This window comes from Lactuca saligna, chromosome 1, assembly GCF_052625555.1.
Source record: "Lactuca saligna cultivar CGN05327 chromosome 1, ASM5262555v1, whole genome shotgun sequence".
Taxonomy (NCBI): domain Eukaryota; kingdom Viridiplantae; phylum Streptophyta; class Magnoliopsida; order Asterales; family Asteraceae; genus Lactuca; species Lactuca saligna.
Genome location: NC_136417.1, coordinates 63,368,275 through 63,393,977, shown reverse-complemented (window position 1 = coordinate 63,393,977; position 25,703 = coordinate 63,368,275). Strand labels below are relative to the sequence as shown.

Sequence of the window (25,703 nt, the reverse complement as noted above, 5' to 3'; positions counted from 1 at the left end):
TAGTTCAAATAGTAGAAGACATAAAATTATATATGTAACTTTCAAAAGATCATAAATTTAATTTTACATAGTGTTTCTATTTGAAGATCATCATGAAGACATGAAAAAGTCGGTGTTGGAGGAAGAAATGGGAATTCTAGCATGAATGAATTACCGAAATGGTTTTTGGATATTTTTGAACAATTGCATTTTATTTGAATGTTTTCATTTTTCAATTTTATTTGGATGTTAATATCTTTATTACTTTACATTGAAAACCTCTTCTTTTTTTTTTTTTTATGTTAATGACTTTAATCACTTTATGATTTTATTTTGAAAAAACCTTATTTTCTGAAAATATGTTGCTTATTTATTAAACAAGTTATACGAGTTGGGTTCGATTCACTAACCTATGAACCCGCGAACCCATATACTTAAACAGGTTATATAGGTTGGGTTGGGTTGAGGTTTCAAACTCGTCAACCCGTGACCCACCAACCCACCAATCCGATTGTCAGACCTAGCAATAACAAGTTACAAAGTCTCATTTATATACATGGTAGGATAAAACATGATGCAACGTGTTTGATGTTCGCTCATCATTAAAAATAGCATACATACATAGCTTGTTGATTTTAATTTGGTCATTTAGTCCCCATGTAAATGAACAAAATAGATAAATGGTGAAATCTATAAATTTGGACAATATTTGAGTGTCAATATTTGACAAAAACTTTCATCGCCATTCAATTATTTAAAATATACATTTTAAGGATCACAAAAGATGCACTTTTTCAGTTTTTCTAGACCATAATCTTACCAACTTTTTGCTCTATTTACTATACCATAGTTTACTCTACTTGATCACCTCTTTCATTCTCATGTTGCTCAATGAAATTCAATAACATTTATATTCATGTTTAAACCACACAATAAAATAAATTAACAAAAACATTTTTTTTATTAACGACAGACCATCTAAAAGCTAAAAGTTGATTTATACATGACTTAATTCCAACGGATTACCACTAATGGGAAATCTCCAGAAAAGTCCTAAAATTTTAGTCCAATTTATGAAAAAGTCTCAAACTAATTTTTGTTTATAGAAAAGCACAAAATACCGGCTAAAACTTCGAAAAAACCCTTTTTGGCCGGTTTCGTAAATTTAGCCGGTATTCTGTCATTTTTCGTTAGTTTGTTCAAAATATTAGGACTTTTCTGAAAATTACCCGATAACCAAAAATATTGGGACTTTTTTTAAAATTACTATGGAATCAATGGATATTATTATTAACAAATCATTTATAAACATAAAAAATATTTTTTTATTATAAACAAAGGAAATACATTTGTTGTTAATTTCTAGAAATAGAATGGTCGACTATGTACTTCTCAATTGTTTGTTGACCACTTCAAAGTCTCTATGTTCTTCATATGTATCGTTGTGGGTGTCATAGTGAGAAATACTCTATTAGGCGTGACCAATACAAGAGTTGATAATATTTATTAATACACAATCAATGAGTGTCTACTTGCTATTAAGCATGATGTTATATGATCATGTGTTATATATTAGAAAATATCATTACACGAACATATAGATCTTTCATTATGTTCTTTAACCTAACTACCACCTAACCTCCAAACATTACCCGGTAACAACCATAAAATTACACACATCTATCGAGAGTGAAAAGTAAACCTTGAATGACAATTTAAATAGATAATGACCCTTCACTTGTTTCCATATAAATTATCATTCAGGGTTCATTTTTCACATTTTATAGATGTGTGTTAGCCGATGATTGTTAACATGTAAGGTATGAATGTTGGTTGGTAGTTAGGTTAAACAACATAAGAAGAACACCAATATTAGAGGAATGCTAACTAACTTCATCTCACCATCATACCCACAACAATGCATAGGAAGAACGTAGAGAGTTTGAGTGGTCAGGAAACAATAGAGGAGTACTTAGGCCACCAATATTTTGGTTATTATGTAATTTATAAAAGATTTGTTAATAATAATATCCATTAATTTCATGGTAATTTTCAAAAAAATCCTAATATTTTGGTTATTATGTAATTTTTGGAAAAGTCCCAAAATTTTGAGCAAACTAACGAAAAAGGACAGAGTACCGGCAAAATCTGCGAAACCGGACGAAAAGGGTTTTTTCGAAGTTTTAACCGGTATTCTATGCTTTTCTGTAAATAAAATTTATTTTGGGACTTTTTCATAAATTGGATTAAAATTTTGGAACTTTTCTGGAGATTAACCTACCACTAATTTACTAAACCACCTTGATTGTAGTAAACTCAACCCAAGTTATATAACTTTAAACCTCAAATGAAAAAAAAAGTCTCAATTTTGATTCTAACATTGCAAAATACAAATTATTAACATATATATATCAAGGGGCTGACTCATAATCTTTACCTTGCTCAATTCTAAATTATGCAATCATTTCTAAATCAAACTCTCACAAAGATTGTCACTCAAATAACTCACAAACCTTAGGAGGTTCACCAATCACTCTTTACTCTTTCTTTTAACACCATATATCTTCATGTATATATACATCATCTTACACCCTTCTTCACATCTCATCTCAAATGATATTTGCATTTGCATTCTTTCATATGCAAAATCACAAATTCACCAAAATGGCTCTTCTTTTCCTCACTTTCCTATGTCTCATTACTTCCTCAAGTACCAATTCCTTACATTAATTCTAACTTTTCTTTTATGTTTTTCATTCTAACCTTTTTTTTTTTTTGAATTTTTTTAGGGGCTGCTATATTAAACAGGATCGGTATAAACTACGGAAGGCTAGGAAACAACCTTCCATCACCTGCGAAATCAATCGAACTTTTACAAAGCATGAACGCAGGTAGAGTCAAACTGTACGACGCTGACCATGAAATCCTCCATCTTTTATCGGGGAAGAACATCGAGGTGGCAATCACAGTCGCTAACGACGAAATCTCCGCCATTGCTTCAAATCAACATTTAGCAGATCAATGGGTATACGAACACGTCTTAGCTCACTACCCTAGTACCAAAATCCGATTCGTGTTAGTAGGAAACGAAGTCCTAAGCTCCACAAACACAGTTCAAGATATGCAAATCGCAAAAGATCTTGTCCCCGCAATGAGACGTATCAAGAACACGATAAAATCACAAGGGATTCGGAACATCAAAGTCGGAACTCCACTTGCAATGGACATGATGGGAACGACGTTTCCGCCTTCAAACGGGAGTTTCAAACCGGAGATGCGGGAATTGATGATTCCACTGTTGAAGTACTTAAACGGGACAAGATCTTTCTTCTTTGTGGATGTTTATCCGTATTTCGCGTGGGCGGAAAGTCGCGCGAATAATCAAACGGGGATTGATCTTGGGTTTGCTTTGTTGAGAAGTGGGAATATGACGTATACGGATCCACAAAGCGGATTGGTGTACACGGATTTACTCGATCAAATGCTTGATTCGGTTGTTTATGCGATGGCGAAATTGGGATATGATGATGTGATGCTTGCAATTGCGGAAACTGGGTGGCCACATGAAGGTGATTCAGATGAGTTTGGAGCGAATAAAGAGAATGCAGCTGAGTATAACAACAATTTGATAAGGAAAATGTCTGCAACTCCAAGTAATGGAACTCCAGCTAGACCAGGGGCTGTTATTCCAACTTTTATATTTTCGATGTATGATGAGAATCAGAAATATGGACCTGCAACTGAAAGACACTGGGGGTTGATGAATCCAGATGGGAGTGCTGTTTATGCAGTGAACATAACTGGGAAGGTTAATCCATCTGATTAGTTATCATCACTTATCAGATTCGGAGATATCAGAGATTTGAATCTCAATAATTCTTAGTAAATAATGAGATTTTATGTTTGGAATTTGTTTTAAACCGAGTGATTTCGGGATTATTGGAAGTAATTAATAGAAATGTTTTTGGTTTAACAGTTTTTGTGTGAATGCTCGATGGTTGAAGATTGATAAGAAGAATATGAGTATGAGTTGGGAATTTGGGGCGAAAAAACCGTAAAACTCGAACTAAATCGATAATTTAATTTCAAAGTTCATAAGTAACAAGATCTATATAGGAAATGATAGATGAAGAGTGTATGAAGATGTTAACATTGATCTTGATGAATGAAAATGACATAATTAAGGAACTAATATCTGTAAAATACAAATCTGAGAGCAGAGAAGATGATAGAAAATCGAAAACAAATGGAGTGGAATTCACTGGATTAGAACACAGAGTACGAAGATCTCTTAGGTCGGAGGAAGTGGTGCCATGGTTTTACCATGACAAAACACTCTACCTCAATTCCATATAGGATTGGGGAGTGGTAAAACCATAGGGTGGATGTGGTGGAGAAGAAAGGAAGAAGAGAGAGATAGAAGAGAAATAGTAGGAGAAGAGAGTGAGGAGAGAGGAGAGAGACGCGGCCAAATTTAGTTGCATACGACCAAACCGCAGTGGAGTGGTGGGGGCGGTGTTCCCCACTGCCACCGTAGCAAACTGCAGTTACAGCTTTCTCATTTTGTTAATATTATTATTAGATTTTTTGGGAAATCTAATCTTTTTTTTTATTTAAGAAAGAAAATAACCAATATAAATTTGTTTTTGAAAATTAACTATCATATTCGGAATTGATCATTTCAGAGTCAATTTTGGGTTGTGTACCCTATTCGGGTCATCAAAGACATTAATACGACTTGTTCCAAAGCTAAATTTACAAAACCGGGTTTCAACTTTTATTTCGACACATTATGGAGAAGTAACTACAAACCAATTATGACACACATTTTGAGTTAAGAACCAAAGAAGATATTGAAAGCGGTCTTGATGATCTGGTTGTTTTACGGGTATATCGTCATTTTGTAGGTATGTCCTTCTCTCATACACTTTTAATAGTTTGATTTTAAGATTATTGTATTACGTTAGTCTGAAGCACGAAAAACAAGTTCGGAATAGATTTAAGACCAACCCAAGAGTAGTTTACCTATATATATGTTAGGGTATTATACATTGGAATTTGGTATCCAAACATCTTCGGAATTTCCGAAATGCGGGGAACTAATCCGGAATGTGAAGAACAGGTCTGGAATGTTCATCACATTTCGTTTTGGAACACCATTTAACTTATGATTTACCTTAAAATTATTTTGTTTGTTTTCTTTTTGCAGGGTGACAAGATTTTTGAAGCATCAATTACACCATTTTGCAAACCCGCAATTGTTGCGGAAATTCTTGTGGAACTCGAAGACATACCACCACACGAGATTATGTTCCGAAAGACCTATTTTGGAAGGTGGTTGGGTAATCTTGTGGGGGTTAGAAGGGGATATTTTACTTACACATTACATGTTTGCCACAAAGTTATGACGGACCCTCAAAGTGAAGTTGAGGAAATGGTTTTTGAGATCGGAGGGTACGAGTTGACTTTTAGGAAGAAATAATTCTATCTTCTCACCAGATTCCACTTTGGTGAATATTTTCCTACATCCATTTCAGACGTCGCCTTTTGATCCCGTGTGTTTCCTATGGTTAAGAAGAATGTCTCCGTGAAATTAGAACGGTTGGTTCATGTGTTTGAAAATTCGCTTAATGACTTACTGGACGAGGATGTGGTTCGTGTATGTCTTTTATATCTGTTAGAGAAGGGTTTGGATGAATGTATACCTTATCAGTCTGTGACAGAGGAGTATTTCGCTTTGCTATCCAACATTAATGAATTCAAAATGTATCATGTCGTTAATTTGTAATTATCAATACTAATACTTTTTACGAATTTAATTGGGAACTTTGTAATTATCAACAAAGAAGGTCATTGTATTTCGTTGGGGGCCTAAGTAGCAGGCAACGTTCGAGACGTTGAGGTAGAGGTTGTGCGAGGCGCCGATTTTAGCCCTACTAGACGACATTGAGGATTTTATAGTATACTGTGATGTGTCCATCTCGGGTTTAGGCGCAGTGTTGATGCAAAGGGGGCGCGTCCTTGCCTACGCCTCGAGGCAGCTGAAGCCTCACGAAGCGAACTACCCAACGCACAACTTAGAGTTGGGGGCAATTGTTTTTGCTCTCAAGATTTGGCGACACTACCTCTATGGGGTCCGTTGTACCATTTACACGGATCACAAGAGCTTGAGGTACCTCATGGATCAACCGAATGTGAACATAAGGTCGCGTCAGTGGTTAGATGTGGTGAAGGATTACGACTGTGTGATCCTCTACCACCCGGGGAAGGCCAATGTAGTGGTAAGTGGTCGATGCACTTAGCCGCAAGGCATTCGTAGCCCCGATCAAAGACATCTGTCTGAGGATGACAGTGGTGACTCCGCTTCTAGAGAAGATCCAAGAGGCCCAGCTGGAGGCTATGAAGGAGGAACACCACTTTATCAAGTGAGTGCATAGTCACTTTAATATTACACATAGATATGAAATATTTTATATAAATAATGTGCTATGTGTGCATATTATCTGTTTACTTGAGATCTGTGCAAAATGAAAGATTTAACCTTCTTTTCTTCAGATCTGAACCGTATATATATTTTCTTTTCAGATCTAAACTTTTTCTTCAGATCTTAACAGTATATGTATTTTCTTCAGATCTTAACAGTAAATGAGATAAAACCTGGTAGCTATGGACTTAGCGCCTGTTGGATGAACACTGACAACTATAGATTTAGTGTATGTTATATAAACTCTGGCGATGATGGACTTCGTGCCTACGCCTTAGGACAATCCTTAGGAATGAATGAATAAAGAGTAGCTGATTCTTAGGGTAGATCCTTAAGAGTGACGAAAATAATGGGGATAGGTAATTGGGTTGATTGTTTGATGTTTAAACATAATAACTACATTATTGTGGGTTGAAAACCCTATATACTCACCAGGTTTCCTAACTTGACCCACTCAGTTTATTTGTATCACAGGTGTTGATATAAAGCTACACTACACCGAGAGATTAAAGAGATGTAGATCATTAGTGTAATTGATGTAAGTTGTGTTTATGCTTATGTTTCTGTATTGACGATGACATCCCAAAGTTTTAAAATGAATAAAATACATTTCTTCCCAAAGGCTTTGATAACATATTTATCATGTTTTTCTGGGAACAAATTCCGCAACACTTTTCTTTAAAAAGTTACTCTAATTTGAAAATAAAGCATAAACAAATTGGTCTTTTCTGGCCGTGAAAATGGGGATGTCACATGTGTATATAAAGAACGTCAAAAACGAAGCTCGTATGCAAAAGTTATAGCCTTCCTATGTACTCACCAGGTTTCCCAACTTGACCCACTCAGTTTATTTGTATCACAGATATCGACACGAAGCTACATTACATTGAGAGATTAAAGGAGATGTAAATCACTAGTGTAAATAAGGTATGTGTATGCTTGTGTTTCTGTATTGTCGATGACATCCCAAAGTTTTAATATAAACAAAATACATTCCTTCGGAAATGTATTGATAATGTATTTATCATGTTTTCTGGGAACAAATTCCACAATATATTTCTTTAAAAATATACTTTGATTTTCAAATAAAGCATAAACAAATCGATATTTTCACGCCGTGAAATTAAGGATGTCAAAATACTAGACAAAGATAAAGAATTATTACTTAATTAGTTAAGCAGTAGTATAGAAAGATTATAAGATCTCTTAATGAGACGAAGTTATAGATTGTTCATAGGAAAAATGTTATGTGATGAGTTACATAACAAAGATAAAGATAAAGAGATAGAGGTTCCTTCGGGGACAAAAGATAGATGTTCCTTCGAAGACTAAAGAGTATAGCCCCTTTAGGACAAGATATAGAGATTCCTTTAGGAATGAGAGTATGATTCCTTTGGGGACAAGAGTATGGTTCCTTCGGGACCAAGAGTATGGTTCTTATGGGAACAAGATTAGTATTCCCCCGGGAATAAGAGATAGACGGTTCAATTGGGGACAAAAGTATGGTTCCTACAGGAACAAGAGTATGATTCTTTCGGGAATAAGAGTAAGGTTCATATGGGGACAAGTGTAATATTCCTTTGGGAACAAGAGTATGGTTCCTACGAGAATAAGAGGTACAATGTTCCTTCGAGGTGTCTGATATTGCAAAGTTTTATGTTTATCACATCTAAGGTGTATAAGTGTGTATTCTTCTGTAATGATCTCATATTCAATAAGCAAGGATAAGTCTTGAGGGAAACTGAGTCAGGAGCTATCGAGGTTCGAGGTAGTAGTATTCATTTACATGATTTTAAGTTGAGTATATATCATATTTAAGCATAGGTCTCAAAAAACATGTATTTAATTATTGTTTAAGTAGTTGTTTATTATTATCATGTTGGTTAGTTGATTTTAGGGGCATGTGTGAAAATTCAATAAATAGGCAATTAAATATTTTTTTTATTTATAGCCAAAATTCATCATAATTTTGATTTTGAAAAAAAAAACTTGTGGTTATTATTTTGTTTTTGGAAAAACTTATCTAAAGACCCACTTTGAACTTTTTAAATCTTCATATCTTTCTCTTTTTCCGCTTCTTAGAATGCATAATTTCTAAAAATAAATAAATCATATAACAATTCAATAATCATTGAATTAAAACCGAAACATTAGAACAATAACCAATTGTAGAAGGCTAGAAATAGAGATGAAATAAACCTAAACATAAATGTTAAAACAAATGTTATCAAAACAGTATAAAATATTTTTATTTGTTACATAAATCAAATAGAGATGAAATAAACATAAACATAAAACTTAAAGTATGGCGAATCTACTTTATGTATTCATAGAATTTGAGAAAGTGTGTTGTATGTATCATACACAAACACCAACACAAGTGATTATCGAGAAATTGGCGAATTATGTGATTGGTGTATATATAAACATGAAAGAGAAATTTATGTATAGGTCTAGAGGGCGTTGTATCACACTTGTCATGGTTCACGTAAGCGCCACATCTTATTTGCCATATTACAACAAAAATTTGTCATTTACATGGTGTGGGTTTCCACATTTGTCATACTACTTTTTTTTAATATTTAATTTATATAAAGAAATCATTATAAACAAATTAATTTGATAAAAACTTAAATTTCATTGACTTGAAAGAAAATCACATACTTGAAAATAAACTAACACACAACAACACTAGAAATTTAAAGACAAAGCTTACTAGAAATTAGAAAACAACAAGCTTAAATTTGACGTCATTTGGGGCACTGTCTCATAATTTCCCAGAACTCGGGAAAGGTTTATCGGTTTTTTTACTGAAAGCCTCAAGAGCAACCAAGTACTTTCGCTTTCATCTTGCTCGGCTTCACTCATCACCCTATGAAACACATTGTTAAACTAAGTTGAAACAAAACTTGTGCATCTCCATTTGGAGAAGAGTTGATCTTTAGTTTGAGGTACAATGGTTTTGCGGTTGAATCTTTCAATGACTCTGCTCTAGAAAATACTCGAAGTGACGTTAATGTTGACTGCATCTTCTGTTACATCAACCCATGAACGGGCCAATATGATTTGTTCATCAGTTGATCAAAAACGAGCCATTTTTTAGCAATGAGGTTTTGACGAAGATGGAAAACAAAAAAGTTATGAGAATTGAATTAAGAATATTTGAATGTGGTGAAAAATGAATAAGGATGATGATAGTTATAGTTGGGGACTGAGGGTTTAAAATCTTAAATTTTGAAGAAAAAAACAATTATATTTTTGGAAAGGGAGGTTTTTTTTTTTTTTTTTTTTTTTTTTTTTTTTTTGTAAATATGGTATTTTTTTTAAATGAAAAATTGATTAAATTGTAAAAAGAAAGAAAAAATGGTAAATGTTTCTCTCATCGGCAGAAGTTCACCAAGTAGGGTTGCCGAGCCGAGGTCACCGAGGACCTGGCCCGTGTTTGACAAGGGGTGCCGACCCCACTCCGTCAAATCTAACCAGTTGAGAAATTAATATTGGAATTTATTTGTGATTGATTGTCGTCTTGCCGAACAAACCTTCTAAGTCACCAACAAATTAAGGTAATGACTAACGAGTAAGGATTATATTGGACCTTTTAAACTCTAATGCCGAATGCCTAATGGAGTAATAATACATAAAGTTAATTAATAAGCTAATCGGCTAATTAGGTCTATAACCTGGAAAAAAAAATGGCTAGCAATCTAGCATGGGTGAAAAAACAAAACGTTATTAAATAGTTATCCTTAATACGCTAGTAATCTAGCATGGGTGAAAAAACAAAACGTTATTAAATAGCTATCCTTAATACGTTAGCAATCTAGCATGATTGAAAAAAACAAGGTTTTTTTGTTTAGCGGTATGGAATAACTCTCTAATTTAAGAGGTCACGGGTTCAAGCCTCGTTTGAAACATAGGTTGTGATAGTTAGGAATATATTAGTTAGAGGTGAGTATATTAACAAAAAAACTTAACCAAAACCAAATTAATGAAAATAATCGAACCTTTACTAAAAAAAAAGTGGTGTTGTTTCTATTTTTGATTAACCAAATACGTACAGTTCGGTTATGGCTTTCTTCCAAAACCGAACCAAACCAATAATATTAATAATGTTTTAATATAATATAATATTAACTATATGGTATGGGCTACACATAATCCTTGTTGTTTGATACTCTACAATGTATTTGATTCGATGAATGTATATGCTTCAGTGAACTTTTAGGATAGCTACACATAATCATGGTGTATGTCGCGCTCAGGTAAGTAGTTTTATTAGCAATCTATGTTACTACTTGGTGAAACAATATTGTCATGTAACCTACACAATGTAAGATAGTAAGGTTATCCGGTATACCCATCAACTAATAGGGTGAGTGTTATATCATCACCATATGCAACCACTAAATATTTGTTATGCCTCCCACTCTGCATCACTATATACCTCTTATTTTTTATTATTTAAACAAAAAGAATATTTTTTTTAATTATTTGAAATTAGAGAGAATGATAATCATTGGGCGTTCTCCATCGTTCTCCCCAACACAACCACTAAAAACGACTAGCCACCACTAATCACCCCGAGGTGGTGTTCTCGAATTCTGGTGGGTGCCAAGTGGACCACGGTCCGTGATATGTATACAAGATAACCTAAGGGTACCAGTTGTAGTTGTCGTGTAACACATTCGGTGAAACATTATTTCATATTAGACTTACTTACATTAGTGACCTTGGATGAGGGTACAGGCAGATATCATGAATTGTATGTTTTTATCCATTTTCATTTATTTAATAAATTTATTTATATTTTTTAGTCTAATAAAATTAAAAGGTTCACATGTCAACCCGTGAAATTATGTAAATCCGAACACAACTCATATAATAAGCAGATTGACAGGTAAAAAAATCTCAACCCAAGCCTTGTTATCTCCATGACGGGTTCATGTTGTATCATGAATACTTCAAAGTTGTCACCCCTAGTTATAACAAGTTATATCTTTGTTCACATTAAACAAAAATAATGTGATAATATAGTTGTAGAAGTACAAATAAAATAAATAAAACAATACTAATTCAATAATCTCATGGTTTATTTTGCACGGGTATAACATGAAATCATAAAGTGCAAATCTAAACACAGAAAATATGCAAAAACATCATGAACTGATTCAACGGCTATAAATACACATTCATATAATTATATAAGAACATATCTTTGCAATTTTACATCATCTACTTTCGACCTAATTGTCTTGAACTAATTTAGCTGAAGTTTATTGATGATATAGAACACAATACACCTCTATTAGACTTTCTTGTAGCAGTGTTCAACTAAATTACTAAAATATTAAACTTTTATTACTAAAATATTCATTATTAAATATTAATATTGAAAGTAGATTCTTAATAAGAAAAGAAAACATTAAATGTGTATATTTTGAATAGAAATATTTTTCATTTCGGATGATTTCTAACTACAAAAAACATAAAAAGCTTTGAGATTGTTTTTCAAAATGATTTTTTGGTTTGTTGCTTTTCTTAAAAGTCAAAAAAAAATTCAAAAAGATATTTGAAAAATAAAAAAGTCATTTTCAAAATAAATTTGTTTAAAAAATTATGTTTTTAGCGTTTTAAAAGGTAAATTGGGTTTAAAAAAATAATAATAATAACTCAAAACATTTTTATAAACAACTTTTTAACCTTTGCGCGTAAACAGCTAAAATGAAAAAAAAAACTTTTGAAAAAAAAAACTTTTGACGCCAAACACTCTCTTACATCATTTAATCCATCTATGAAATATATATATGATCTCTCTCCGGTCTTCTCGATTTCCAAATTCAAAGCTTCACACACTAAAACTCTGATCCACTTCACACACATAGCATACAAGATGATTGTTAATGGACGTTTGTTGAATCCATTTTTTCAAGCTCCTTCAATGTCCGATTCGATGTCGATTGCAATTACTTCAACGAACTATATCGTTTCACCGTCGTATCATCGACGGCGACCTCCGTTTTGCTATCAATTCCAGTACCAGTACGTCAATGCCGGAAATGTACTTTTTCATAGCAAAAAGGGCACAAGAGATCGTCTCAGTTTGTTGAATCGAATTCGAGCATACTCTGAATCTAAGGTATCTGAATTACTCTTTTTTCTTTTGCTATATATGTGGTTTTTGTGAAATGTTTTTATGAACCAAAAGAGAATCGGAATCAATTCTGATGAATCAAATTTGTGTGATCTCGTATGATGCATTAATCGTATTGCCATTATGAAAGTTTATTAGGTTGTTGCATTCCTTTTTGTTTTCTTTTTCTGACAATTGGAGTTCCTTTTCTTCCTTCTTTTTTATGGTTTGGCATTTTCACAACAATATAAAGCGCAATGAAACACAAGTACAATAATTATATATGACTTAGTAACAATAAAATTTAGCAGTGGTGTACTCGTAATAATAACATTCATATAAAGTTTGAATTTGGATAATGAAATATTTTTTATATCAATTGTAAGAACCTATGATTCAATTATCACTTATCAGTGTTAGTTTCATGACTTTTTTCCTATCAAAGGTTTAAAAGCACGATATAGTAAGCTTGTATATTGATGAAAAGATAATGATCTTTCCAACATAATCTCAATTGTAGACAGAAGAAAAGGAAGTAAGAAAGTATTCACCTATCCTCGAGAGTCAGTTGCTATCAGAGAAGAACGTATCAACAGATGAATTAAAGGCTATTCCTGATATTTGGAGATCTTCAGCAGAAAGATTTGGTGATCGGGTTGCATTGGTGGATCCACATCATGACCCACCTACAAATATGACATACAACCAGGTCTTCTTCCCTTTTACTATGTCTTTTAATTTTAACTCAATCAATTCAATCTGAACCTTCACTTTTGATTGTCAAATTTGCAGCTAGAGGAGGATATTTTAAATTTCTGTGAAGGTTTAAGAGTTATTGGAATCAAACCATGTGAAAAGGTAGCACTCTTTGCTGACAATTCATGCAGATGGCTTGTTGCTGATCAAGGTAAATACATTGAATTCATGATTTTTTTTTTCTTCTTATTTTGTAATACACATGAAACTAAAATGACAAATATGGTTGTATTTTATTTTAACAAGTTTGGGTGTAGGTATTATGGCTACAGGAGCAATAAACGTTGTGAGGGGATCCAGATCATCTGTGGAAGAGCTCTTACACATCTACACTCATTCTGAAAGGTTAGCAAAAATGTTAAATTACTTTCAACTTCAAAACCGAAAGAAAGTTTATAAAAGTATAAATAGACTCATATTTCCTCATGTCAACCATTTTCTTTCTTTGGATAACAGTGTTGCACTTGTTGTGGATAATCCTGAATTATATCATCGGGTTGCAACGGGGTTTAATTCAAAGGCATCTGTTAGATTTGTGATCTTACTTTGGGGGGATAAATCATCATTAAATAGCCATATGATGGAGGGAATCCCTGCTTATACCTACAAGGAGATTATAGATATTGGCCATCAACATCGTATGCTTTTGGTTGATTCACATGATGCCCGTAAGTCAAATCCACCACTTTGGAATTGGAATTCGAGATTCCATTCCATACTCCATAGCATGTTTTGGTGTCTTGTTACTGACTTTATGAATCTTTAGGTGAAAAGTATGTTTATGAACCCATCAAGTCTGATGATGTGGCTGCTCTTATATACACAAGTGGGACCACTGGGAATCCAAAAGGAGTAATGCTTACACATAGTAATCTTCTGCATCAGGTACTACAAATGTCTCTTTTGCCCCTTTCATTTGATCAAATTTTCATATATTATGTTTTTATACCTTTTTAGGTTAATAATTTGTGGGACATTCTCCCTGCGGGGCCCGGGGACAGATTTGTAAGTATGCTTCCACCTTGGCATGCATATGAACGTGCTGTTGAGTATCTTATATTTGCTTTGGGAATTGAGCAAGTATACACAAACGTGAAATACTTAAAGGTATTCTTTTTATCCCATTTGGAATTTCTTAAATGCAGAAAATGGATATTATATAATATTCCCATTCTATTTTGTTATTTAAATTCTTTTTAGTTGTTTTCGTTGTAGGATGATTTGCGACACTATCAGCCACAGTATATCATATCTGTCCCTCTAGTATTTGAAACTTTATACAAGTACATCTTCTCTGTTTACTCTTTAAAACTTTACAATCATTCAATGATGTGAGAAATAGCAATGTGCTTTCATCAAATTATTTATTGTAAAAGAAAATATTGTAATATAAAGAAAGTAGATTGTTATTTCTTGCATTTAGTCCTTTCTGTTATGCAGTGGGATCCAGAAACAAATATCCACCTCATCTGCTATCCGTAAGGTGATTGCATTATCATTGATAAATATCAGTTTGGCATACATGGAGTTCAAAAACATATATCAGGTTCAAACCTTTTAGCATCTTGTTGACTTTTGACTTTTTGTGTTTGTGCATGAGGGAATTTACCTTTGTAACGTTGTGATTAGTCTTGATATTGTTTTTATAGGGTGAATGTTTGTCAAGAAGTCAGAAAGAACCTTCTTACATTGGTGCAACATTGGATTGGATATATGCACGGATTATTGCTGCCTTTTTGCTCCCTTTACATTTATTGGCAAACAAACTTGTTTACAGTAAAATTCACTCCTCTATTGGGATTTCAAAGGTTTAATATATATTATCCTTCTTATATCATTCTGTTGTCTGTTATCTGTTGTCTGCTGTCTGTTGTTTGTTGTAGCTGAAATTTTTTATTCCACCTGAAAATATGGGACAAGAACTTGCTATCGATCTCTTGTTTGTGAAAAAGACGTGAATGCCCTCGATATCCTCATAAAGTCTACGTAGAATGTCTAGGATTGTAAAAGCTAATAGAAGAAGATTTAAACGAACTTCCAATTCTGATAAATGTTGGCATTCGACAGGCTGGTATATGTGGAGGTGGAAGCTTACCGTTACATGTTGACAAATTCTTCGAGGTTTATAGATTCATTATTATTATTTTTTCTAATATGTTAATTACCAGATTAAAATACAGATAAAAAAAATAGTCGTAATTGTAATGTTTTTACAGGCAATTGGAACAAAAGTCCAAGTTGGGTATGGATTAACAGAGTCATCTCCTGTCATAGCTGCTCGACAGCCATATTTAAATGTAATATACAAATCCAGATGTGAAATTTTATATATAGATTTTATATTATATATATATATATATATATATATATATATATATATATATATATATATATATATATATATATATATATATATATATATATATATATATATATATATATATAAAGAATGAGAAAATGATAAATGTGAGACTTGAAGGTTCTTAGATCGGTTGGGCGTCCAATTCGAGATACAGAAATAAAAATTGTGGATGATGAAACCGGTGAAGACCTTCCTCCTGGTTCAAAGGGAATAGTCAAAGCCCGGGGCCCACAAATCATGCAGGGTTATTACAAGGTAAGGATAAAATGGTTTATTGAGTCTAGAAAAGGAATAGACCCATTCAACTACTTTACCCATTCAGCCAGTCAATGGGGAAAAGAAAAACCAGGTGTAATTTTTTAAGAAAAAGATGATTAAATTAAAATTAGTGATGGTGATGGTGATTATTTTAATTGAAATAGAATGAGGTTGCTACAAAGAAAGCAATAGATGAGGAAGGGTGGTTGAACACGGGGGATATCGGTTGGATTTCCACTTCCCATTCGTTAGGCCGAAGTCGTAATTCTGGTGGCATTATTGTTCTCGAAGGCCGTGCCAAGGACACCATTGTCCTTTCTACAGGTTAAAAAAAATAAAAATAGAAAGACAGTTTCTTTTATGTATTTATTGTTTTTTTTTTCAAGTTTATTTGAATGTTGGTTTTTGAATGGTTACTAGGGGAGAATGTTGAACCGGAACAAATAGAAGAAGCAGCCATGAGAAGCAATTTAATTCAACAAATACTCGTCATTGGTCAGGTAACTTATTTGTTGCCAGTTTGGTCCAAAAAAAATTGCAATTTTGATCCTTATTTGAGGTTCTTGTAACCTTTTCGATCCCTCATCCAAGTAAAATGACTACTTTTGGTCCTTGAGTATAGCTGATTTTGGTCCCAAAATATAATCATTTTACTTGGATCAGGGACCGAAAACATTACAAAAACCTCAAATAAGGACAAAAATTGCAAGAGATAAATTTTGGGGATCCAAATTGACAAAATCAGCTATAGTCAGGCACCAAAAATGTAATATAAGTTTAATGTTTGATGTTATAAATGACAACCAGGATCAAGGTCGGCTTGGAGCTATAATAGTTCCAAATAAAGATGAAATTGTTTTGGCATCCAAAAATTCTTCTAACAATGCTCAACTTACCAAACACCAAATCACTGCCATTTTATCTCAAGACCTTCGTAAATGGTAACCAACCAACCAACTTTACTTTATCTCAAACATATTTTAACTAAATTTTGGCTAAATTAATGCTACAAATAGCATCCTATTTTCATTCATTTATGTATGTATTATTATAGGCAGCATCCTAATAATTTTCTTCTTAATTATTACATTGAATTTGATGCATGCAGGACATCAGATTGCTCATTTCAGGTGGGACCCATTCTTGTCATTGAAGAACCTTTTACGGTAATTTGGCATGCATTGTATTTATTGTACCTTACCTTTTTTTTTTTGACATAATTAATCTTTTTGATAAAATATGTTTGTTGAAATTTCAGATTGATAGTGGTTTGATGACTGCAACCATGAAGATCCGTAGGAACAAGGTTGTGGAACTATATAAAGACCAGATACATGATTTATACAAGTAATCTTGTAGTACGTTTAATATATTTACTATTTAGAAAGAAAAAAAAATCGATAATGTGTATGTACTTTCTCCATATAAGTGATGACTCGTTTTTTCATGTCAAATTACAAATTTGTTTTTCTCAAAACACCCTTTTGGACATTTGACACAAAACAACCATCAATTATATTTTGAAAATTGCCTAATGAGGGGCCCCACTAGAAGTTTGTAATTTATCTACATAAATGTGTAGCTTGACCATTCAATATTCATAAAGCAAAACAGAATTGATGGTTATTTTATAAAAAAGATTACTGATTATCACTATCTAGTTTAACTTGCTTAATTAGCTTTAAATAGAATCAATAAGGATCAGGTTTGTCATGGATATGCATTCCTTAAGAGAAGTTTAGAATAAACTTGATAGATTGTCGAAAATGACAACTATTAATTGCATTTAACAATTTGATATGCATTCTTTAAGAGAAGTTTAGAATAAACTTTATAGATTGTCGAAAATGACAACTATTAATTGTATTTAACAATTTGATCATCTTTTTAAGGAATTACCTGCTGGATAAAAGATCAAGTAATTACGACTTTATATTAGTGAGTTATGCGTATTGTAAAAAGTGGGAGAAAATATAAAAACGGTTGAAACAAAAGAAAAAAATGCAACATTGTTATGTTGTCTTCTGAGGACTATAGTTGATTCAACATATATAGAAAATAAGTGTTTTATAGTCTAAAATGAATTGCAAATACCAAATTAAATGATGGAAAAAAATCAAGTAATTATGATTTGATACAAGTCATTTGTATTTAGAAATCAAGTCAGAATATAAAAATTGTTGTTACAGATGAAGAAAAAAAAACATTGATATGATGTCTTAGCCTATAGTTAATATGTAACCAAAATAATGTACATCCTCTCAATTTTGTGTATTTATTGATCAATTATACCTTATGAGAAAGTATCAGAACCACATAATATCGGTCCCTTATGGATAAATGTCATGTCCATCATATTACATAAAAATAATCCTAGGAATGTGATACTGTCATTATGAAAAATATTATAATACATAATGTAATTGTACCCAACACATAAAATCATTATCAAGATCCTGTGACACCCACATTAAGGAGTTATTTTTCAACATTTATTCCACTTGGCCGAATAATTATTATTATTATAAATGTTTCATCATTTGGCCAAGATAAGTTCATCATGTTTCAGTATAATACCAAAAACAGAATAGTACAACTTGACACATTATTTTAGACACAAGACCCCCACCGATAATACTATGGTACTTCATATGAAACTTACGATTATATTAGACCAAATAACATTTAAAATTAAGTGGTAATACACTATGTTTTTCTATATAAAAAGTAAGTATGCACAACTTATTCATACTCACAAACATTAATCATTTTACTATTGGCATTTATTTGGAAAAATGTAGTAAGGTGACTTTGTAATGAATAAAAATCACCCATTTTTTCTGTTGCCTGATTTTTCCAGATTCCATTCATCCACTTAGGAATATGCATTTGGACTGAGTACCTGAAACCAAACAAAATACTTTATTTGGGACGGACCGAATCGACCCGAATAACCCAAAATAACAATGACCAAATATAAATTAACTCTTCGAGAATATTGATTGATTGTTTTCTCTTTCTACCTCCATTGTTTATCATGTTTTCCAACTCTTGCGCGACGTCATATATTTGCAGACAAATTTGTTCGGTATGGATCTAATATCCGCTCGCTTGTACTAAAAGTCGCCTCCAACACCATGATAGAAATTTGTAGTCCCAAAATATTTATCAACATAAATAAACAAAGTATTAAAATATAATTATTAAAAAGTATACAAATAAATAAAATTATAATTTCGACTATCGTCATATTGGGTGGGTATGACAATAGCAATACATGGCAATCCAAGTGAAATAGAAAGCTGTAACTTTAACCTTAAAGTTAGCAATCCATGTAAAATTATAGAGTTTGTACATTATGCTTTGTATGTTGTCTTTAAGACAACTCTTTAAGAGATGTATTGATTTGATGTACTCCAAGCATAAAATATAATATTTAAGACTTTATATATATATATATATATATATATATATATATATATATATATATATATATATATATATATATATATATATATACACACACACGAGACTATGTTATGGGAAGGTTGGGTCACTTGACCCACCTAAAATAAAAAAGTTTATAATATGTTATATACAAAAAAAAAAAAAAAAAACATTAATAGCCTATCTTAAATATTTTGAATAATCTATCTTAATGTGTATTGTAAAAAAAAGAAAAAAAAAAGATATAAACTTGTACAACATATCTAAGTGGGATTTAGGAGTCTCACATCGGCTCTAAGAAAAAAAAAATTATTGAGTTTTCAATTAGAAATAAATGTTTCTTCTTACATATTTGTATAATATAAAGCTTGCTCATGGTTTGTTTAGACCGACTAATTCTAAGTATAATTTGTTTTTAGTAAAAAAAAAAAAATAGGGAATCATTGATTTGGGCTTAGCCCTTCAAGACCATTTTATATATATATATATATATATATATATATATATATATATATATATATATATATATATATATATATATATATATATATATATATATATATATATATATATGCTGAAATTGTTATTTTTCTGGGTGAACTGTTCAAATTGAACCTATTTTTTTAACCGAACCGATTGAACTCGGTTAGTGAATCACGTAACGTCATTATATATATATATATATATATATATATATATATATATATATATATATATATATATATATATATATATATATATATATATATATATATATATATATAAAGGACGAGGGAAGTTCTCCCCTTTATAATTTTACCATTTTATTTTTGTTTTTTTTTATAATTTTGCCATTAAATTTTCAATAAACTTTTGCCAGTATATATTTATTTTTTTGTATTTTTGCCACTAAATTTTCACTTTTAATTATTTACAATTATTTTTCTTTAATCTTTATCATTTTCATCTAATGTTGTCTTCTATCATTTATTTATTTATTTTTGTCTAAAAAGATTCGGTTGTGATTTTTCTCACATGTTTTATATATTTTCTCAAAAATGTTCTGTTTCTTTAATCCATTTACAATTTTGTTTCCTATTTTTCAACATTATTCTATTTTTAATGTTTTTTTTTTCTATTATCAACCCAAACTTTTTAACATTCACACTTTTGTCACATGTTTTCTAAAAAGTTGTTAAATTCAATCAATTTTCTTTGTTCTTTGTAATTTTTGTTTATCATATTCTTCTACCATTTATTTATTTTTCCTAAAATAATTGACGTGTACAATACATGGGCCTTTTCCTAATTTAAATGAAAGTGAATTAGTTGCTATGTTTCCTGGAATCACATGGTTTGATTGGTTGGTGCACAACTAAATTGCAGTTGACCCACAAAAAATATTTGTCACAATGATTCAAATAACGCGATTGTCACATCATTTATTACATACAAACGAATAAATATTATTATCCATCAGGTTTTTTAATAATGGTTAACTAATCTTCTCAAATACTCAAATCATTGGATCCACATGCCATTAGCTAGACTAATAATTAGTTGGAACTTGTTTAGAAAGACGTAAAGGCTTTGTGTTCGAGTTTGAGGAGAAAAGAAAAACGTAAGTTTGAACTTTGAACTTTGAAGCAACACTTTATGCTCTCATATTAATATATAAATTAAATAAATATAATACATACTTGTATCTTTTAAAAAACTTATCAAAATAAAACGACTTAAACATCCTAAAGCTTTTTATACATTTATAAAGCGGGGGGTGGACATATGTTTGTGAATATTAAAAGAAATCCAGCATTGTCACCACCTAAACCCATGCATCTAATACAATTATGGACCACAAGGCATAATAGCCACGGTGGATTAGTTATCCATCGAAGACCTCCCATGTTCACCCATGTGCAAACTTTGCCTTTTCCTTTATTTAATAATATAATAATAACCAACACTTTATTTAATTGACAACTTAGATGTCTTCTTCCAACATGTTTTATTCCCCCTTCAAGCCCCACAAAATCATTTAAAGATAGAAGCTTCACCACTTGGCTTTTTCCTTTTCTCACTTGTACTTTACAATCTTTTCACCAAAAGGTTATCTTTCTTGTAACCCAAGAATTAAATCAAGTAAAGTTTACCTTTACTTGGTTGTGCATATGATTAGGGTGTCCAAAAGAAGCCCCTAATTTACATTTGATTTTAAAATATTTGATCATGTATGCAAATATCACCCCAAGTATGTACACATTAGTGTGTCCTAGCCAATTAGGAGTCCCTAATTCGCGATTGGAATAAAAATTTAATTAACAAGACTCGAATCCTTAACCATTTATGCAAATATACCATTCTGAACCCAACATAACAGTCTATTATCCGCATAGATCTAATTCATATTGGAATTAAAACTCCTATATTGACTCTTAAAAATCTAATCATCGACTATTTCTACAAAGTATACCACCCAAAGACCAACTATACCACATATGGACACTAGATTTTTAGCTATACAACAACAAAACCCTAATTCTCATAAAGATGCTTCCATAAAACACAAAAAATATGCTCTACAACATTGTTTAGAATTTGCATCATGAAAAAAGTATTAAGTTAATCCAAGATAAAAATCTATATATAGTTCAATATATAACAAGTGTTATTATGTTTTACCATGAATGTACATATCATGAAACAAGAAATGACCAAAAGAAAAAGAATATACACATCAAGAAACAACATGACTCTCATAGAGGTGATCCATATCATCTTTCCCTTGTAAAAAAATTACAAATTTCCCCATATCCTCCCACCATCTCCACCCAAAGAATTCCAATTTCCAACCAAACCTCATCCCAATAATAAAAACCATAAACTAACTCAATCTCTAATCTAAAATAATGAACAAATCAAAGAACCATAGATTATAAAACCCCATCCAAATCATCCTTCAAACTTTCAACCAAAAGTCAACCGTCTTCACTATCTACAATTCATGGAGTCAAACGTATCCCCAATTCCCGAAGGCATAGAAGGAACACTCGAAACCGTTTGACTAAAAGAATCATCACCAAACATTCTAGAAGTTCCTTCATCCGCTTGCCACCTTTCCAAAACTTGAGGAAGACTCATATGAAGATCAATTCCTTCTTCTTCTTCGGTTCTAGAAGGTTTCCATCTTTCCACAAGCGGGCCCAACACATTAACCGCATGGCCCATGTCCGGTCTTTGATGCGGGTCCCGTGCGGTACAATGACCCGCCAGCTCAGCAACCTTGAAAATGCTTTCTAGGGTTTCTTCATTATCATTCTCAAGTGTTTGATCCATGGATTTTATTACGTCTTGTTTGGACGAAATTGCCCTTCGAAACCATGTCACTAAATGGCTTTTGTCCTCTGGTAATGTTTCATCTAGGGCTTTTCTCCCTGTGATTAACTCCATTAACACAACTCCAAATGCATAAACATCAACTTTTGTAGTCACTCTTCCCGTTGCTGTTTAAATAAAAACATGTTAACAAGGGTAAAAAGGTAAAAAGGTAAAATGTTGAAATACAATAAAGGGTATAAAAGAACACTCACCGGCATATTCAGGGGCAAGATAGCCAAAAGTTCCTGCTAATTTTGTTTCAAGAGAATGTTTTCCATCAGGGGCACTTTTGACCAAACCAAAATCAGCAACTTTAGCTCTCATATCATCTCCAAGAAGAATATTAGAAGGCTTTAAATCTCTATGAATAAAACTTTGTTGAGCTAAACTATGTAAATACTCAACCCCTCTTCCAACATCCAAAGCGATCGAAACCCTTTGTTTCCAATTAAGTGGATTTCCGTTATTACCCCTCCATTCAAACAAATGTTGACTTAAAGTCCCTTGTGGCATATACTCATAAACCAAAAGCCTTTCATTTCCATTAATACAGTATCCAAGAAGAGCTACAAGATGCCTATGTCTAACTTTTGTTAAAACAGCAATTTCAGCTTGAAATTCTTTTAACCCTTTTGTCCCCATTACACCCGATTCCATTCTTTTAACTGCAATTTTAGTCCCATCATGTAATTCCCCTTTGTAAACAACCCCAAATCCACCTCTTCCTAATATGTTCTCTTCATTGAAATTACCAGTCACTTGTCGAAGAACTTGAATCGAAATTACAACATTACCCCCTTCAAAAACCGACATTTCCTTATCCCCACTACCCTCGGTGTGTAATTTACCAACTACAACACCAACATGGTCATTTTTAACCAAATCTTTACCCTTTTCTTGATTTCCAACCTTCTTTTGGTTTCGTTTCTTGATGTAACATTTATATGATACAAAGAATACAATCACAACAAAAACAAGAACACCAATCACAATCCCAACAATCATACCAGCTGAACCCCCTTTTGTGGTCCCGGATTGGGTCCCGGTTGTGTTAGTGGGACCCGATCGGGATCCAGGTGTCCCACTAGGGACATCTGAACCTAATAGTGGATTACCACCATCTGCAAACTTAACCCAGTTTGGAAAGATCGGTATATCACCGGATAAATTATTGTTGGTGACATTAAGAAGTTGCAGGTTGGGTAAAGATGTTAATACTTTAGGAATGGGGCCAACAAGATTGTTATCGTTCAATGAGATACTCCTTAAAGATGTCAAACTCGCAAAAGCTGGAGAAATTGTACCTGAGAATTTCTGTTTTCCAAAGCTTACAGATGTCACGTTCTTCCCTGAAGAATCACAGGTGATGAAAATCCATCCTTTGCAAGCATCGTTGTCTTTCCATGATTGTGCGAGTGGCATTGGGTACCCTAAAGCTCCGGCGACGTCGAGGAGTGACGTCACTTGTGGGTCGCAAGGGCCGGGAGTGGGTAAACAAAAGGAATTGGTATCGGTTCCTAATTCGGAATGAACTCGTGGTTGAAATACAGGTAATGGACCTTGTAACTTGTTGTTTTGTATAGTGATGCTTTCGAGTTTAGGGAGGGACATTAATGATTTAGGAACTAAACCTGTTAACTGGTTATCCCGGAGTTGTAGATCGAATAAGATAGTGCAATTTGAAAGATCCGGGATTGCTCCGGTGAAAGCGTTAACTTGTAGCCATGCTTGACTGAGTTGGGTCATTGAAGAGAGGACATCAAGAGTACCGGAGAGTCCTTGTAGCTGGTTGTTGAGCCAGAGATTCTGAATTTGTGAACCGCCGAAGCTCGGAGGTAGGTTTCCGGTGAGGTTGTTGTTGGATAACCGTAGATTCTGCAAATTAAGTAAACTGCCGAAGATGTCCGGTATGATGCCTGTTATTTTGGCGTTGCTCGCCAAAAAACTTTGTAAGTTAGTGTTCTGAGAGAGAGCTTCAGGGAGAACCCAGGAAGACAGATCTGAGTTGAAAGAGATGCTGAAGTTTTGTAAATTATTGAGGCCTAAAAAGAAATCCCGTGGGATGGAGGTGAAATTGTTGGTGTCGAGGGTAACTTGTTCGAGGAGGGTGAGGTTGGCCAAGGTAGGTAAGTCGCCGGAGAGAAAGTTGCGTTGGACGGCGAGGCTTTTAAGTTGGGAAAGTTGATTGAGGTCTGGGGGTAGGGTTCCGGTGAGGGATTTGGAAGCTATGTTTATGGATGTAACACGGTTGGACTTGTCACAATTGATTCCTTCCCATGAACAGAAATCAGTACCAGTCCAGGTGGTTGGCGCGGGGGATAGGGTGGTGGAGAACGTTTGCATTACGGCGGCGTCATCGGCCACCGTGAAAGAAAGAAGAAGGAAGAAAGTGAGACAAAGTAGGCGGAGGTGACGGGAGTTGTGATATGCCATTGTGGGCAAATCCTGAACTTGTGGCGGTGGACGGTGGCCGTGGACGGCGATGGCAAATATACTCAATGAGAGAGAGAGAGAGAGAGAGAGAGAGAGAGAGAGAGATGTTTGGTGGTGGTCGGAGAGTCGGAGCGGCGTTTTGTTTCGAAGTACAGCGATTGTGTTTCGCTTTACAGGTCACGGCGTTCCTTTTGCTGAGATATCGATCATATTTTGGAAAATGATGCAAAGACGTCCTTCAAGTACAAAGATATTACAGATACAGTCCTTGTTATTAAGTTGTATATCATTCAAGACAACTTTTTTAACTGGAAATTGTTTATAGAATATCATATATTTTTATAAACGTTTTTGTTTTTGCATCGTATTTAAAAGAAACCATAAAAAAATACATGTTTTTTTGATATTTTAGAAATCATAAATAATACGTGTTTGTGATATTTAAAACAAGAAATACACGTAAAGTATGTGTTCACATTTTGATGCAAATAATCCTT

The 25,703-nt window shown here is 32.9% G+C and overlaps 3 protein-coding genes across 4 annotated transcripts; 2 read left to right on the top strand and 1 right to left on the bottom strand.

Moving 5' to 3' along the window:
• Positions 1-2,571: 2,571 nt before the first annotated feature.
• On the top strand, positions 2,572-3,952 carry LOC145038016 (putative glucan endo-1,3-beta-glucosidase A6). The gene is made up of 2 exons (XM_078986687.1): positions 2,572-2,689; positions 2,769-3,952. Exons 1-2 carry the CDS (start codon positions 2,593-2,595, stop codon positions 3,803-3,805), a joined length of 1,134 nt encoding a protein of 377 aa, XP_078842813.1. The 5' UTR covers positions 2,572-2,592; the 3' UTR covers positions 3,806-3,952.
• Positions 3,953-12,279: 8,327 nt separating this feature from the next.
• LOC145037990 (putative acyl-activating enzyme 16, chloroplastic) lies at positions 12,280-17,551 on the top strand. 2 transcript variants are annotated; one of them, XM_078986685.1, is made up of 18 exons: positions 12,280-12,599; positions 13,114-13,302; positions 13,386-13,500; positions 13,607-13,694; positions 13,806-14,017; positions 14,116-14,234; positions 14,307-14,456; positions 14,565-14,632; positions 14,790-14,895; positions 14,999-15,157; positions 15,417-15,470; positions 15,566-15,646; positions 15,829-15,966; positions 16,134-16,293; positions 16,390-16,469; positions 16,777-16,910; positions 17,078-17,135; positions 17,228-17,551. In XM_078986685.1, the coding sequence occupies exons 1-18, from the start codon at positions 12,354-12,356 to the stop codon at positions 17,318-17,320; spliced, it is 2,250 nt and encodes a 749-aa protein (XP_078842811.1). In that variant the 5' UTR covers positions 12,280-12,353; the 3' UTR covers positions 17,321-17,551. The 2 variants fall into 2 exon arrangements, with proteins under 2 accessions (XP_078842811.1, XP_078842812.1); XM_078986686.1 differs by lacking the exons at positions 12,280-12,599; positions 13,114-13,302 and having other exon boundaries at positions 13,383-13,500; positions 13,596-13,694; positions 17,228-17,545.
• Positions 17,552-22,042: 4,491 nt separating this feature from the next.
• On the bottom strand, positions 22,043-25,392 carry LOC145037942 (receptor-like kinase TMK4). The gene is made up of 2 exons (XM_078986683.1): positions 22,986-25,392; positions 22,043-22,898 (listed from the first exon to the last, which is right to left on the bottom strand). The coding sequence occupies exons 1-2, from the start codon at positions 25,204-25,206 to the stop codon at positions 22,387-22,389; spliced, it is 2,733 nt and encodes a 910-aa protein (XP_078842809.1). The 5' UTR covers positions 25,207-25,392; the 3' UTR covers positions 22,043-22,386.
• Positions 25,393-25,703: the final 311 nt, after the last annotated feature.